The following is a 17605-nucleotide window of genomic DNA, read 5'->3' on the forward strand; positions in this document are numbered from 1 at the left end:
TTCAGGCAGACTAGGGGACAGGTAAACTACGTCTACCCCCCCAAAAAAACAATGCCTGAATATTATAGAACGTACAAATGTTGCAAAACAACCACTAGACTGACCGGATGTTTAACTACAGAGCCAGAGGCTATGCAGAGTGGGGAGTCCATGTCTCTCATACACCAAATCGCCCATTTCGATACGGAAATGTTGAAAACTAAACAGCAAAAGAAAATGGATGTTCAATTTTTTTTTTTGAAGACTACAAGGAAGGAGGAAATTTGCAACACTGAAAATAGCACAGAGGTGTAGCTGTAGAGGCTGTTAATTGCTTGAAAACCACAAACTAAATATGATGCCCAGCAAAGTGACCTTTAAGATCTTAGAGGTGTCTTTTTCACATGTTCGAAATGGGATGTTTAAATGGTACTTCTTCCACAACAGAAAGACTGAACATGAGGCGAGAGGTTTTTGAAGTCGATAAAACATTTTATTTGGTTCCTCTGTACAGAATTACAGTGCACGCTTTGAAACTGCAACACAAACACTAAAACAGACTGTTCTTAACTCACAGCTCATAAACAGATTTTGCTACATTATCTAAAATGGTCTAAAACAGTCTTTCTTCCTTCTGCGGACAGAACGATTTACAATATCTCCTTTAACACATCGATGGGAAGCTGCAGTGCATTAGAAGCGAAACTCAGTTGCAAGAACGAACAGGACTCATTTTGAATTAAACAGAAAAGCACATCTCTATATAACATTTCTATATACAAATGAACATGAGAAGATGTAGAGAGAGGTGATGGGCAATTCCACATTTTTTTCATAAGCAACTGAAGAGAAAATTGTCAGAAACCAACAAAACATGAGGTGTCGTTTAAAATGGTCAATGGAGCTGCTGTATATGATCACAGGTGTTGGTGGAAATCCAAATGTCAAGTGCCCCTCTGCTGCAGTTAAGGCCAATTCCGACTAAACTCATCTTGGTCTACGACAGAGCAGCAGGGCTCTGCTTGTCAGAAAGCCCTAAAGAAAGCATGTGGTTTTTCTACACATCAATCCTTTAAAATAACTTCTTGATGACTGTTATTATTTTCTGCCTCACGCTGAGAGATTAATTTGCAACACTTGTCGATCCTTTTAATCTGTCTTTTTGTTTTTTCATCTGCAGTGTGGTCACATTTCTAAACTCACTCTTACAAGAAGCTTTTCAGCCTTTCAACAGTCAGAAAACAGTTGTCAGTCACACTACAAATAAATCCAGTAAATACTTTTAATCTCTTTTTTTATTGCCTTAATGTTAATGTAAAAAAACAGTTTACGTACATGTCAGAGGACATTCATACAAAGGGATGTTTTCGTTACTCCATTCACAGAACAAATGAAGGTTTACAATGGAATGTAGAATTCCGTTTTATAATAAGCACTTGATAGGAAAAGTGCAGATACCGAGATTTGCCGGCTTGAGTTTGAACTGAGCAGCTCGAAAGCAAAATGTTCCCCATTACCCTCGGTCTTCCAGAGTTCTGCTTCTAAAATCTGCAGCGATGAGAAATTGTCTAACACATTTGAATGTTGTTTTACTGAGCACGGTCTTTCAGGTTTAACTGTGTTTATCTGTTGCAGGGCTTTTCGGCTGCTTGTGTCACTGTGGGAATGAAGACAAGCAGAGGCACAGCTGTCTCATCTCAGGGCCGAAGAAGCCCCAGCAGTGTTTCTGCCCTGATGAAAGGTCCCCATGGTGAATTTATCATAGTACTTCTGTACAGTGTACTATGGTTTACTAAAGACTGAGCCTGCTCTCACTGTGCTTTACCATACTGGGCCATAGGAATACCAGTGCACCATGGTAAAATTCACTTAGAAAAATGTATGATCTTGTTATAAAGCCCAGTGAAGGCATGTTGAAGCAACAGGAACCCATGACTTCAGAAGACAGTTGATTTTCATAAGGTTAGACAGGGTTAGATACGTCAATAGTAGAAAGAGACTCTACCAATATTTTGGCTTTGACCATCTTTGTTTCTAGAGAGACATCCAGTATGGACAAGTAAGTCGGAACACCCTATAATTCCCCCTCCCCCACTTTAAGCCAAGAGGCTGCTGTGCTCGTTGTGGAGCTGGGGGGCAGTGCGATCACCACTGGAAAGCAGTGGTCTAGAGTTCTGAATTCAGATCTGGCGGATGGTGGAATTGGAACTTCTCCTCCTCTCTAACTTTCAAGATGAACTCCATACAACACCGCACCAGAGTCACTCGATCAGGGTAAAGGGTCTTTCCTTAGGGTCATGTCAGGACTCCCCGTGTCGCACTTTCTTTGATAAGGCAAAACACCAGACTAAAACAGAGTGGGATGTCTCCACTGTGTCCATTTATTAGTAAACTGCAGTCCAGTAAGGAGCAGTACAGGGTGGATCCTGTGTGTGCACACAAAGGAGACTACTATAGCCCACAGCTCTGTCAGACCCTTCTGTGAGTCAGCATGATAGCTGGTAGGTGGGCAAGTAATAGCCTCACATTATGTAACTTAAAACAAGAACGATTTTGTGTGGCAGTATTGTATGATCACACTTCCAGTGGTAGTTATACTGCAGTACCACAAAACTAAATAAGTGTCAAACATTTTCACAACCTCAATTTAGGAAACAGGACAGCTGCCGTTTCAGTTCATATAGCGCCTCACATGACTGCAATCTTAAAGCAGTTCAGAAAACCCAAAACAGGACTGATGAATCTCAACGCACAAAATAAAAAATGTATTTTGCACCAACGGAGTCAGTGTGTTTTTGCAGGAAACAGAACATCCTTACTCTTTGCTAAGGAATTTAAAAACCAGCAGCTACTGTCTGCTCCAAGGTGCATGAGCCCTGACAGTAAGGCATTGTTCCGAGAGTCAGGAACTTTATGACAATTACAGCAAAATCTGTCTGTAAGACAATCTTCTAGTAAATATGCACAACACGTTTGTTTAACAGGTGAAAAATGCAGAGGAATAAAAACATGTCAGATGAAGATAGGGTTTTTGCTGTGGATTTTGTTTATTGCACAAGTGTTCTCTAGAAATTATCAACAGAGCTTTCTTAAGGGCATGTGTGGATAACACTAGAACTTGATCTGCATGTCTTGACTGAGGCTTTAAAATAAAAAAAATAAATCAACTTTAAACTGCACAGAAAACCAAAACAGAAGACAAAAACAGAAACCATCCCAGTGAGAGGAGCATTGAGACATTAAGGTTACAAGCGAGAGAAGGCCATTCTCATTAACACAGCTGTGTTCATGGAAGATATTACACTTGTTTCAACACATTAAAAAAAATTACAAACAATGTAAATGAGGCTTGGAGTAGAACCCATAGAGAGCAACAACACAGAGTCCCACTCCACTCCAGTCCCTCTCTGAATGGGACTGTGTTTTATTTTTATTTTGCGATTTTTTCTCCTCCCCTTACTCCAAACTTTTTTAGGCTGGGACACTCCTCAGCTCGCCTCACATGTGTTGCTCAGATATTTCTATCACCTTTTCTTTTAAAGCATTTTCTAGCCGCAGAAAGCATATTTTATTTGTAATAAATGTGCAGGGCAGTGACAGCTGCTGGGTATATATACACACAAAAAATGAATTTATACAAACAAGTGCCTATTTAATGCACTCCTCCAGTGTACATTTTTGAACGCAAGATAAATAAATGCCCAGCATTCTGGAAATAGTGCAGTAAAAAGCAAGAGTAATACAGAGTAATATAATAGTGGCTGGGAGATTGACGGTCTACGCTTGTATCCCTTCATCTTCTTCTACAGAGGTATGAAAGTATACACCCAGTTCTATCCCAGTGTCTGGTGTGCTAGTGGAATATCTTTTCACTAACTTTGGTGAAATACAGTATCAAATTGAAATGGGGTTCTTACTCAGAACCCAACTCCCAGAAGGTCAATATACCAAGTACTCCCCCCTGGTATATCAAGGGGCTTTATCTAGAAAATGAAAATACCGGGGAGACCTCAGTCCTGAGTTAAGATATCTAGTAAGTGGGAACTATCAGTGTACCCCCAAAACAGCAAAGGCACTACAGAGCACCCTGGAATACTGCAAATGCAAGAGAAACAACGAAATCAGAGGAAATCATCATCTGAAATAGATTGAACATGGGCCGTCAACACAGACACAGGATTATACAAAGATAAAAAACACACTCCATATACATATAGGCATATTTAAAAAAAACAAACACAGCTCTTGGAAGCTTCTGCAGTGCTTGGCAGCAGTGACAGCAGTCCCGACCTTTCACCTTGCTCAAGGTGTCTTCACACACAGGCAGGGCGCTGGGCGATGTCCCGCGTCGCCGGCTCAGTGCCTAAAACCTGAGAGTTCCTGTGCGTCCCCGACACGTAGAGAGCGATGCACAACCGTGGCCAAGTAGCAGATCAGTTGTTTAATGCTACGCTACCTCCTGTAGCACTTCCAACCTCCAGTAAACGCGTGTATATGTATACCGTATATGTAAGGCACTCAAAAAGTATCTATATAGCTGTATGGACAAGCACATCTCTGCCAACGCTGCCGGGCTGCACTATTTGAGCAGGAGGCGGTGCTCGCCTCGGGCGATGTGCGAGGAGAACTCGTAGCGGTCCTGGCTGCGGTAGCCGCACACGTTGCACTCGAAGGGGTCCCGGAAGCCATGGCAGCCCATGTGGATGGTGAACATGACGTAGTCCAGGAAGAGCACCCGGCAGTGGTCGCAGCGGTACGCGCCCACCGCCTCGCCCTCCGCGTTCACCACCCTCACCACCTCCTGGAGCGACAGGCCGGCCGGCGGCTTCAGGGCCTCGTATGGCCGGGGCCCCAGGTCCTTCAGGCTGTGGGGCGGGTGGGGGTGCGGCGCGGGGGCGTGCAGCCCGTTGCGTGGCCGGGGGATCAGCAGGTGGCCCAGGTTGTACAGCGGGGGCCCGTGCCCGCTCCGCTCGTCCGGGTGGTTGCTGTCGGCGTCTGGGGACTCCTGCCCGCTGTGGCTGGGCGAGGGGCCGTGGTTGGACGGCTGCCGTTTGATTCGGGGGTGAGGCTGGTGGCCCCCGCTCTCTGACTCGTGGCCGTTGGCCATTTCCGCGCGGGTCAGAGGGATGGGGAAGGCACTGCTGATGACCTGGACCATGTCTGGAGGGGGTGGCCCGGAGGAGGGTGTCTGGATTAGGGGGTGCATGCCGTCCGCACCCAAGTACCCCATCGGCGGCTCCATCATGCCTCTTGCGATGAGCTCGCTGTCCTTGCTAAACATCATATTGCTGCTGTAGCTGATGTCTAGGCAGAGCCGTTTGTCACCTGGGCAGTGGCACACAACATACACAAAATTTGGAGGACAAAAAAAAAAAGAAAAAATTAACTTGCTGTCCACACAGGGGAGGCTTGACCCCCGATTCCCAAGGAGCGTCCTAAAGCTTGCGGCAGAAAGCGTCCTGGAGAAAGCGTCCTGGAGAGAGCACGGCAAAGTTGGGCGCGAAGAAGCAAGCCAGGTGCAAAGCAGCGTTGTTTTTCCATAAGCGGGGAAGAGAACGTAACACACGCGGACTGGAAACATGAGGCCTCCCGTCGAGAGCTGGAAGGCACGTGCAGGTTCTTACCGTAACAGATATTACTAAAAATCCGTCAGCTTTCTTGCTACAGAGCATGAGTCATGGAGAGGAGGCCCGAGAGTCCTTGGCAGCAGTTTCACCACAAGCTCAAGAGAGCAGCACCTGCTCACGTTTGCTTTACTCCCTTTTGTTTTCTTACGAGGGCTGTGGTTGAAAATATTACCTTTTTTAAGTGTTGTGGTTACCATATTGGAAGATTTCAGTTTATTTGGTACATGATAAGCTGCTTTGCAAAGCACGGTGCAAAACACACTGCAGTAGTTTTGTGCAAGAGGAACAAATGTGGAAGAACCAGTGATGCAGGTCATTTAGGAAATCTCTCTCGCGTGCAGGGCAGGACCGGGAAATCAAGAGTACATTCTTCTCCCTACAAGCCCTCCACAAACCTAGAAAGACGTACTGAAAACTTTTGACTTTGCAGGCGTTGGAGGATAGATCAACAGTCTGTCCGGTCCTAAAAGGAGCTTCCCAGCGCAGCTGAGAAGCCACACCATATTGCTTCAGAATCCATCGAGCATCTCAGACACTGTGTTTCCAGCCCATAGGATCCCACAGTGGTTATATACAGATTGTATGTCAGCTTGCCATTGTACACAAAGATAGAGCTTTTCCCCTGCTTAACTACACAGTAGTCCACACATCAGATGATCTTGAGCCTTCATGCAAAAGAACAGTTTCCATGTGTATGCACATACATATACAGTTGCTATATACACACTCAAGGATGCAAGTATGGACCTGGTGTCTGAAATAATAAGGTTGATCTCAAAGAAGGCACAATAAATACCGAGTAGCAAGTGGCAGCTGAGATATTTCAAGTAATTATTTTACTCCAGGATTGGCCCCGGGATCTCACCCGTCTTTGTGGAGAATCTGCCAAAGAAAATTAGGTCTTCATCGAGGAAAATCGGGAAAAGGATGCTCATCAATGGACATGCATGTGCGCATGTCAAGAAGTGTCTCTCTTGTACAGGTTGCTGCTCAGTTAAAAAATACTGTGTATTAAGGGGATGTGCATCGCAACCCACAAATGACCACATTATTGCCAAATTCCCTTCTTAAGTGAAGATGGCTTCTCCTTTTCTGCACAAAGTTCCCCTGAGGGACTAGCACCCCTTTTGCCCCAGTCTCTCCTCCCGACGTTGTGATTCCCACCCTCTGCTCTTTACAGTGAAATCGAATTCTGACCTACAGGCCACCAAGCCAGGCCCTGCGCCTCTCTCTCCCAGCTCTATTATTAGCTCGCTGTATTAAGGGGGTCATTGTTGAGTCGCGTGCACTGCTGCAGCATGCAGTGCACCCCAGAGCTCAGAGTAGGCAGGGACACGCTCATCGATCAGACCACAGACCCCACCACTTGAAAGGCTCTTTACTTAATGCATGCCTCGCCTGAAAAGTCAAGCTGGTTACATACTGCAGCCGGGGCCATCAGCTCCACTTCTGACAATCCAGCATGTGTAAGAAACCAGCCAACCAACAGTTTCCACTGCACCAGCACAGGCACAGGCAAACACTTCCTGACAATCTCAAACGTACAGGCTTGCAAAGATGGGCAGGAAAAAAATGAAGAGAAACCCTGATACATTCAGCAGCAAACCTGCTGGATGTTGCAGAGTAATGAGACAAAAAAACACTGCCCTTTTCCAACGTGAAGGTAACACAAGTTGCTGCTTTGCAAGCAGTGCAAACACTAGGATGGGTGATCAAATAAACCCTGAGCCCAATCTCAATGAAATAAAATACACTGCACATGCACAGTACAACACTGTAGACACCAAATCTACCATGGTCACATTCTTATAAAGGTAAGCCACTGGCTTTGGAAAACGGCACTTCATGTTCTGGCAGTTCAAAAAGCCAGTCATACTTAAATTCCTTCAACCTTTTAACTCAATTCGGCTTAGTGGAACTGACAAAGGGACTACAAGAAAAAAAAATTGACAATGAAATGTGTTGCTAACACTGTGGGTTTACTACAGTACTAATCAAGCCCCCCCTCCTTCTCACCATTTGCTTTCAAGCTTTGACACTGTGCAAAGAGCAGAACTGCGAGGTGCAGACTCAGCTCAAGAGCTGAAGACAGACGAACGCGAGTTCTCCGTTAACAGCGGCTATACAGTAGTGGCGTAATCCATTTTCAGACCTATAACATCGTAGAAGCCCTTTGCAAGCCTAGGCGGCAAGTAGATCAGAGTGTGTTCTGGTTTCTGGAGCGATACATGAATGAAACACTGTGCAGACTTCACCAAGTCTCTTGCCTCTCTCTACCAACAGCTGAACCCATCACAAGTCTGCTTGTGGCCAGTTTTCCTCACACCACGCTTCTCAAGAAGTGAGGTGAATTCTCCAACTTTATGGTCTTCAATCCTAGGACCTTTTCTCTCCCAATTAACCTGACTCTACCTTTGGGATGAACTAAAGTTTAAAATGTTGGTTGTGGCTTCAAAAAAGCTCTTTTTAACACTTCTTTTTTTAAAAAAAAGAGTATTAAACCCTGAGAGAGCAGGTCACATTATTTAGGTTTTATTTATTTTTCAAATATTAAATGTCTGCAAGGCAGAATAAAATGACAAAGAGGTGCCCAGCCCAGCAGGGGTACGAGGAGCAGGTAGCTGGCTTGACTGCTGAAAGTCACACACCTTCATTGCTTGTGCTTGGCTGAAGCACTGAGTTGACAAGCAAATTCTCACCTTTTGCCAGAGCAGCTATTTGAAGTTATTTTTGGGGCTGTACAGTACTATTGGAAATAACACCCTTGATAGTGGTTTAAAACAGAGAGATGGAACAAATTGTTCTTGTGTTTTCTCAAACTTATCTGAAGTGAGCATAGAGTCAGAGCCTGTGGTGTGAAAGGCTTGTTTGCACACTTTAATAAGAAAAAAATGCAGCGGTTTCATCCCAGCTTCCACTTTGCAGAAATGCCTGAGGGTTGAGTGCAATGAACACGTTTAAAGTACAGACTCTGACTTTCAGAGCTTCCATGCACATTGCAGTATTTTTATTTTAAAAACTCAACATCAACTATGGCATTGCATTTAAGATAAACAGTGTCCAGCGATGCACTATGAAAAGCTTTATGTTTTGTATTGCAAGTGAATACAATATCGTGTCACCCATTTGTTACCAGATATAACCTGATTCATCTGCTACAGGATTCAGCTTCCTACAAGACAGGTTCCTGCACCAGAGGGAGGAATCAGCCGGAACACAGAGGCACAGCGCCCTGCCAGCAGTGGCACCTATTCAAGTACTTTAAACTGCATACAGAGGTGCCTGTAAAGTTATTTATGACACATTTACTGTACAAGGTTTCGATGGTGTTCTAATTTTTTTTCCAAAACAAGTTCGAACTAGTTACTAATATGGACCACGGTCTGGCTGAAGAGCACATGGAATTAATCTAAGGGCTGAGAGAGACATCTCTTTACTCCCCAGGGGGGAGGAAGAAATCAGTATTTATGCAGAGATCACAGTTTCTGCTCATGTTGTATTGCACTAGTCAACTAAAAAGAGACACCACACCTCCAGGACAGATATTTACTTAAATGAAACATGACTATAGCCAGTGCCACAATATATGTTCAAAACTGCCTAAACCACGTGTCTACTAGATAGATGCAATTGAGTTATATTATAATTTCACAAATTCATTAATATTTCAAAAGCTGTGTAGCTATTTTGATATACACCCAAGTGTAACTGTTCTTACAAGATCAACAAAAGGGCATTTATGAACAAAAGTAAGACATATTTGTGTTCAAATGTTTAAAATATATTGTAACCTTTGGAAGGAATTCTCTAAGATTTAAAAAAGATTGTTAATTTTTTAAGCTACAAGTAAACTATTGTACTGTTTTTTAACTACAGGTTTGTAGGTTTTTCCTTAACGGATAAATAATTTTGTTTTGTTTGCTGAATTTAATATAATAACATTAAAAATAATAAAATGAAATAATAAAAATAATAAAAATGAAAAATGTCTAAATATATCTCATTTTTTTTATATACTCCCAAGGCAGCTAACACAAACTAAAAAGAAACAGCCCACACTTATATGAAAGTGGCTTCTTCACTTTTTTCTCTAAGAGGCAAACCTGTTTCTCACAGATTCTCATATTTTCTCATCATAAAAGTTATTAAAAATGTACTTCACTAACTCCTACAACAACTACATAGTTTTGCAAAAAAAGTGGTTATGACTCATGTTTTCACACAACCTAAAATACAAATCAAAAACATTTAGCAGAGAAACTGATAAATCACACTCATGATCAAACTTCCAGTATTTTTTATGTTTCACACATTTGCTGTACAGTATCTGAATGTTTTATCTTTACACACCAGAAAACGTGTCAATTAACTCCAAGTGCACACGGTCCTAAAATGTGAGTGACTGATGTCTAACTTTATAATTTGATATTGTCAGTTCTAATCTGCAGCAGCACAACACTGAACCCTGCTTAGAATGCTGATGCTTCTCTCAAAACCATTCTTCAATCACTACGATGAATTCTTAAAGGACAAAAGTTAAAAAGCCCTGACTTCATCATACATGAAGTGTATGGCCTGACAATGGATTGTCAAACAATAGGTGAGCTGGGATTTTTATAGATTTAACAGCAAAAGTACTCAAAACAGAGAAAGCGGTCGTGCTGCTTCTTTAGGGCACAAACTGCAGCCATCTGTCGCCAACTGGTGAGGAAAATGGCAGGCCAAGAACAATACCATTGCAACACACTGTACTGTACACACACAGGTACACCTGGACAGACTCAACCCAGCCCGGATCTATGTGGACAGCGGGAGAGAACCAGATCACTCACACTAAGCCCTTGTGAACCAAGCCAAGGTGCCCCAGCCTGGAACTGAACCCAGGATCCATATTGGCAGCACAAAACACCAGGACACAATTTACCCCCAATTTAACACTCAAAGCACAATGTCCTAGTGCACCAGTCAATACCTGGCAGCAGTGGGTACTGTATTAATCTGTGAAACAAAGTGGAAAACACTATAAAATGTTAATTAACATCATGGAGTGATTATGAAAAACTGTCCTTTCTCTGCAAAGGAAAGCAATTTAGATATTAAAAAAAAACAATTTCAGGCTGGCAGAAACAACTGACTAGGAAACAAGGTTCAACAGCAAAAACAAGAAAATCAATTTTTTGCTCAAAGCTCATGTCTTGGGTATCAAATTTTACAAGTCCCATCATAACAAAGAAGATACAACCATATTCCTTGGTGCCAGGCTTTTACATCCTGCAAGGCTGAAGAGATCAAACATTTTCTGAAATAACTAAGGATCACATGAGAAACAGTGCTAACTCAACTGTCTGGTACAATTTTGGAATAAATAAAAACATGCTTTTATTTTAAAACGGCATTGAAAATAATTCAACAGTATATTTGCTACTTAATATTACAAAAAATTGGGACTTCAAAAAAAAACGTATTTACAATTCTGTGTGACTGTCACCCGTACAGGCAGGTTCTATTATAATAGAACAGAAGGGAAAACACATTTTCTCTTTATCATATATGAAAAAGTGGAACTCAGTCCCGCAATAGGATTCCTAAAAATGTTTTTAGGAATTGCTGTCCTGTAGGGAGCTGCTGACAGATACAGGGACGATGGGGCCCTGAGTGTCCGAACTGATGAGGCGCATCGCTACTCGCTTACACACAGATGAAAGGTCACATGGCCATGTCAAGAAATAATCCCACATGAGTGAAAATAGCCCTGAATACATCAAACAAATGCACTGCACATGTGTGTTGCAGGCATGTACGCCAGTTAACTCACACGTACACAGAAGCACAATCACATGACGTGCACCCACTTCACTGCTTTCATGGCTACTTGAGGCCTCCTCGCTGGTTTTGAAACCCTGGGAAGCTCTTTTGCGTTTTCTAAAAAAACACGTCGACGATCCGTTTAAAAGCGCGTTCAAAACGAGTCATTAATCGCTGCCGTTCTAGCCAGCTGTCCCTTGGGTCCTCGCAGACGTTTAAAACGTGAGAGGAGGATGGGTGACCGGAGGGGCTCAAGGGGTGCGAACGCGCCGCTCAGACTGTTACCAGACTGAGAACAAGAGACAGTTTAATAAAAAGGCAAGCAATGTGTTTACCGGAACCATCGGTTCAGGCCCGTGCTCTCTCCCAGCGAGAAAGAGAAACTGCCACCTCGCTTTTTTCCTCTCGTGGAGCTCGGGCTGGTGTGTGGCAACAGTCACCAGGTCCCCACAGCGCGGCCCGGCGCCGGGGCACCGAGAGCACCACGGCATGAGCCGATCGGGCCCGGGGCTGGGGGGGGGGGGGTACTTCTGTAAAATCAAGAGTGAGCTGCCGCTGCCAGGAGCAAAGAAATGAATCACTGAGGTGTAGGAGCCGGTGTAAAGATCATGAGAAAAGCACGACATCCTTTTAAATCAAATCTTGTTGCTTTTCGGAGCATACACATACACAGAAAATCCTCGAGCCAGAGGAATTACATGAACATTGTGTTTATGAATAATCTCAGCTGGTACTGTCATAAAATAGCTGTCACTGTTCAGAAAGCCTCCTGTTGCTCCGAAGAAATATACAGTACGTGAGCACGCCGGTATTCAACAGAGAAAGCCACCTCACAAGACCAACCAGGAGAATAGGGCACAGAGTTACAGTTCTCCAGGGAAACAAAAGAGTGATGTTCTGAACAGCAGTTTAAAAACTAGCTTTCAAACACAAACCAAAACTAGAGAAGCCAAAATCTATCTTTTAGAAATATTATAATAAGTGTCACATATCTGTAAAATGATTAGATAGACCCAGGTAAATGATCAGACCACAGTGGATATTTTTTTACAATGGAAATTCCCCATGTTCTGTTAACTGCACTGAGCGATGGCAGCAGTCAGCCCATGAAGACACAGTGTGCCCGGCGTGTGATCTCATGTGCTCCCCGGGGGCTGTGAAGGACCTGAACACTGGGCTCAGCCTTCCCACAGGCCTGGGACAGAGTGGCTCTGCACAGGCCAAGGTGAAGTACAACGTTCGAACTCCGGGGCACGAGTCAGCTCTGGACTCGCTGAAAGCAAGGTGCCGACTGCAGGTGTGGAAGGGAGACCTCCTCATCCAACATGTTTCTTTTCACTTAATATCGATTTGAGATTTCGCTTCCAATTCTGCACTACGGCAAAAAAAAATACTGCTTACTGCAAAATGACAAATAGAATAGAGTGGAATAAAAGCAGAACCATCACGATCAACACCCAGCAAAAAAAAAAAGAAAAACGTTTTGAGATTGATCAATGCAAACACTGGGATAAAACCCATCTCTCCCGTGATGATCCCTGGCGAGACGCTCTATCAGCACCTCACATGATGTCAGAGTGAAAATCCCCTGCCCCACACGTGCTCACACATTTGCGTGGTTGTTCTGCCCATTTTCAAATTTCCCTTTCACACTAAGCCTGCTCTTTTCTCCCTCCTTCACCCTACAGGGGTCAAACGCCTGACGTTCACCTCTGGCGAAGAACTAGCTAGCCGGTCCATCATCTGAGAGCAGGAAAGCCCCATTTCACTGTGCACCCTCCACTAAAACAGCTCTAAGAAAATAACTCAAGACATATTCGCTGACAAATGTCTGCCAAAGATTCTAGTGTTCCATTCCATTTTAATTAAATATTTAACCATCCAGTCTTCAAATGCAAAATCTAAACTAAGCAAGAATTAAATATTCTAAACATTAAATGGAATAAAATCAAAGCTTAACTATTTGTTAAAAATCACACGGACGCACTTCATACCTGTTACTTTTTACAAAAGCTACATGGAAGAAATCCCAGCCTATTAACTAAGTTTTTATTTTCACATGAACTAGTTAATAGTTGAAAATTATTAACACCACTTTGAAAGTAACACAAGAGTTTTAGAAAGGCAGGATCTGTCCCTGACAGAAAGCTGTCTTGCTGTTTTCAAGACATCGTGTCTACAGAGTGCAGTTACAGCTGGGAGGCAGGGCACAGTCCTGGCACATACTTCCAGCAAGCGAGATGAAAGCGAACACTGAATCAATAATAAAACCTGCAATCTAAATTCTAGCAAAAAAAACAACATATCGTCATTTACCCCTTTGACTCAATTCCAAACAAGGCAAGCAGCATGACATGACACACAGTGAAAGCAAAAGGAATTAAAAGCATCACTTTGCAGCGTTAAATAACTTGCAGAAGCCTTCAAAAGATAACAGCGAAAAAAGAAATTCCAGTACCTGTGCTTTACATAGCGCCTTAATCATTTCTGAGTTTCTTCGTGTATTTTTTTCAGAATCACAAGCTTTTCTCAACAACCCTAAGTAGGTGCCTGCTTTATATGATGAAGCGTTACCACAAAGAATGACAAAGCAAGTGAAAGCCAGCCGTGACAGCAAGTGCCTGCGCTGAGGCTCGAGGGCTTTGATCAGCACGTTCGGCCGCCACAGTTCTTATTTATTCGAGAATGGAAACATCAGCTCTGCAGAAGCCGGCGGCGGGCTGGAGCCTGGCAGTTTCGGCGGGGCAAACGGGCCGAGCCGCGGGCCGCCTCTTCACTCCTGGCAAAGGTGCTCGCCATCGCTAACCCCCCTCACCACCTTCCACTGCTCCTCCTCCTCCTCCTCCGAATCCGGAAAGCTAACGACACTAAAACAGACAAAGAGCCATAAAAAACTTACCGATGAACTTCTGAGGCATGGAGCTCTTCCTCTTGGCCACATTGCTCGCCAGCCGGTCCAGTACTAGAGCTCTCTCTGTTCCCATCTGTGTTCTGGGAGCCTTGGTGTCTTCAGACTCTGTTTCAGACAATCTATATGTCAGTTACTTCTGCTGAGATATTTGGCGAATATGTCATTAATCTGACCACTTCTCAAGGCTGCAGAAATGCAACCGGATTTCTCTTTGCTTTTCCTTTTTTTTTAGGATTAACGGCTCCACGATAAGTGTGCTAGAAAAAAAAAACTGCTTGTTTCTGTAGCTAGGAGGAAGTTGATCGGCGACAACTGACGTAACTCCGAATTTTGCCAGTGGGTGAGAGGCACAGTTGTGGCCAGCGTGGAAGCAGAGAGTGAGCGAGAGAGACAGTGAGAGCAAGAGAGACAGAGAGAGAGAGAGACATCCTGTGGTACCTGGAGCCTCTGATGGGGGACCCAGCCAGTGCTGAGCCTGCTGTGTCTGCAGAGGAGGAACTCGCAGAGCAAGACAGGCTCTGGATGGTTGTGTGCAGAGGCAGCAGGCTGACACCCTGCCTGGCAGCACTTATAGCAGCCCCACTGACACCTAATACAAATTCTACTGTGGTGTACCATACACAAAAGAAAAGAGAGAAGAGTAGTAACACACAAAAGAGCCTTGTGTGCTTAAGCTTAAGAGAGGAGCAAACTGTGGAAAAATAAGATGAATGCATGTCGAAATGAAACTGCAGAACACAGCGAACTGTACAAAAGGCCAGATCTGGGGAACAAGATCTGTGTCCAGCTCAGTAAATATTTCAACAACACCGGACCCCAGTACTGAAAAATAAATACTCCCAATATTCTTCATTTTGAAAACTTTCCTGCTCTGTGTACACCTGCACTTCCTCACTTCTGGTCTAAAAATCAAGCTTCTGCATGCAGGTCTGCATCGGTCACAAGGTCTGCAAGGCAGTGCTGCCTCTCCCACACTGCTGTGTCCCTCTCATCCTGCCTGTGCTCCAAGGCCCCTGGGCCTCTCCATAACCTCTAGTCAAGCACACAGCTGTGAACGAAACAGGCCATGCCGATACACCGATCTACTGACCCCAATGTGCAAACCCTCCTTCCGGTCCCCAGCTGCCTCGTCTATCCTGCTTGCGAAGTGAAAAGGACTCTAGAGATGCCCCTCTGCCCCACCCAAGCGAAAAAATAAAGCCAGTTATTCCCCAGGTTTCCAGCCTTCCTCCACAGTGACAGAGCCATGTTACTGAACATTCTGTCCCTCTTCTCTAACTTCTCTAACCCAGACTGGAACTGGACTTAGATGTCATAAGGTACAAGATAAATGAAAGTAAAACAAAACAGAAAACTTTAAATAAGCCTTCTTTGATTAGCAAATTACTGGAGAAGGAAACCACAAGCAGACCATAGCCGCAGTATGTGCAGGTCTCTCCACACAAGAATTCTTATTTACTTTAACCTTATTTTTTACGTTTAAAAATAAAAACCAACCAAAAACCAGACCTGCATCCTGACCAGCGTTCTCCCAGCACGCCGCTGTGCGGAATATACTCCCACAGGGATGGTGGAGTGAGCAACATCCTGGACTTTGCAAGCGTTCAAAAGATGCCATAAGGAATTAACTCTTTTAAATGCGCAAATAAAACGTTATTAAAGTCAATCTCAGACAGTACTTCTTTTAGTTATTATGTATAACCTTTTATATATAACTCCTTTTATGTATAGCTCCTTTCTGCAATTGTTTCTGCTTTTCTTCAGTACACTCTTCTCTTTTACACCAGACTCTCCGCGCGACGCGACCTCACTGTCAATCTGCCTTGCAGGCTGTGTGGAGGCAGCTGGCACTGTTGTGAGTGAGGCAGCTCTGATCGTGTGACCCTCTCCTCCTGAGAAAAACAGTCACATACTGAATTTTGTTGTAATACTTGCAATGAAGACTTCCTTGAGCTTCCTGTGTCCTCCAGGTCAAGAGTTTGGGAATCTGTTTGGAAGGTGTTTACCATGGTAGATTGCTGCATCAAGTAAAAGAAAAACTGACTGACTGATCTTGGGGGGAGGACTGGAGAAGACATGCAGGTTCTTTTTCCCCTTGAGTGAAGCATGACAAACCCACTGAAAAAGGAAGTGTCTGCATTCTCTGCGTTCTTACCGAACACAGCGAGCCTAATGAAAATGAGCAACGGATGATGAGGTGGCGAAGGGCGTGGGGAAGGGGGGGGATTGGGAAGGTCAATTTAGATGAAACCACAGTTGCTGAGTATAAAGAACAGAAAAGAGGCAATGCTTCCTGTGTCAGCTCTCATGTGGTTGAAAAGGGATGGAGCGAGGAGCGCGGAGGTGAGGTGTTGTGCAACTGGAGAGCTTTATCTGATAGAGCGATCCGAAGCTTGGGGACTTCTGTCAGCCGCCCTGCACATTAGAAGCCTGCGCCCGGAGACTGGGAGACTGCAGTGCTCAAGTGCTGCTTCCTTTAAGAACCCTCTATAAGTGTTTATTGATGCCCGCAAGATAACAAAGGAGACCATTTGACATCACTTCCTGGCACATTGCATCACCTCAGCACCACTAGTTCCAGAGCACAATGAACAGGCAAATACAGGCTTTGTTCCTCAAGCTGAGCATCCCTCTGTAAAGACGCTCAACACCCCTGTCTGCTCGGACTGTTTGTGCTAGTGAGGCATACGTAACATTAAACTACTCAAAACATACAACATCCGGAGCAACAGTTTTCTGCCCAACTCTCCCAACACCAAAATCATGACCTACATTAAATCAAACAAGGCTTTCAGTTACATACGAGGCCGTGCCCATGGCCTACATCAAACACAGCTCCCCAATACTACACAGATCAAGCAACACCCTCAATGAAGCATAGAGATCTGACCCCATTGCACACAGGTGAGGGCCCCTCCAGAGCCTGACATTTGGAAAACCTGGAATGATCAGTACGTCCTGCATTGGCAACGTAGGAAACCAGTGCTTTCCAACACTGTTATCAAATCCCTGAACGGCTGCAACAGACATCTCCCTCTATCACAAAAATCTCTGAGGACCAAGAGCTGTCACTGCTAACCTGAGCTTGGAAGGTAACTACTACTGAGTTACTGTACCTGCCAGACATGGCCACTCCGTTCCATGAACTAAGCATACTGTATGTATCCAGCACACTTCCAGAAGACTTGGGAAATGTTCCAATATTAGTAAATAAATACTCTCTACACTTTCTGTTTCCCCCAAAAAACCCAGAAAACATTCATTATTTAATCATATATACCGT

The 17605-nt window shown here is 44.1% G+C and overlaps 1 protein-coding gene across 6 annotated transcripts in view; it reads right to left on the reverse strand.

Annotated features, from left to right (window-relative positions):
• Nucleotides 1–450: 450 nt before the first annotated feature.
• LOC148638845 (zinc finger protein Aiolos-like) overlaps nucleotides 451–17605 on the reverse strand; it is a 42599-nt gene continuing 25444 nt past the window's right edge. For all 6 annotated transcript variants that reach the window (XM_088623157.1, XM_088623158.1, XM_088623156.1 and 3 more), the window contains exons 7-8: nucleotides 14311–14427; nucleotides 451–5304 (exon numbers count right to left, since the gene is read on the reverse strand). In XM_088623157.1, coding sequence (XP_088479283.1) covers nucleotides 4559–5304; nucleotides 14311–14427 — 863 coding nt within the window. In that variant the 3' untranslated portion in view covers nucleotides 451–4558. The remainder of the gene's footprint in view (nucleotides 5305–14310; nucleotides 14428–17605) is intronic.

This window comes from Lepisosteus platostomus, chromosome 28, assembly GCF_059453375.1.
Source record: "Lepisosteus platostomus isolate fLepPlt1 chromosome 28, fLepPlt1.hap1, whole genome shotgun sequence".
NCBI classification, from domain to species: domain Eukaryota; kingdom Metazoa; phylum Chordata; class Actinopteri; order Semionotiformes; family Lepisosteidae; genus Lepisosteus; species Lepisosteus platostomus.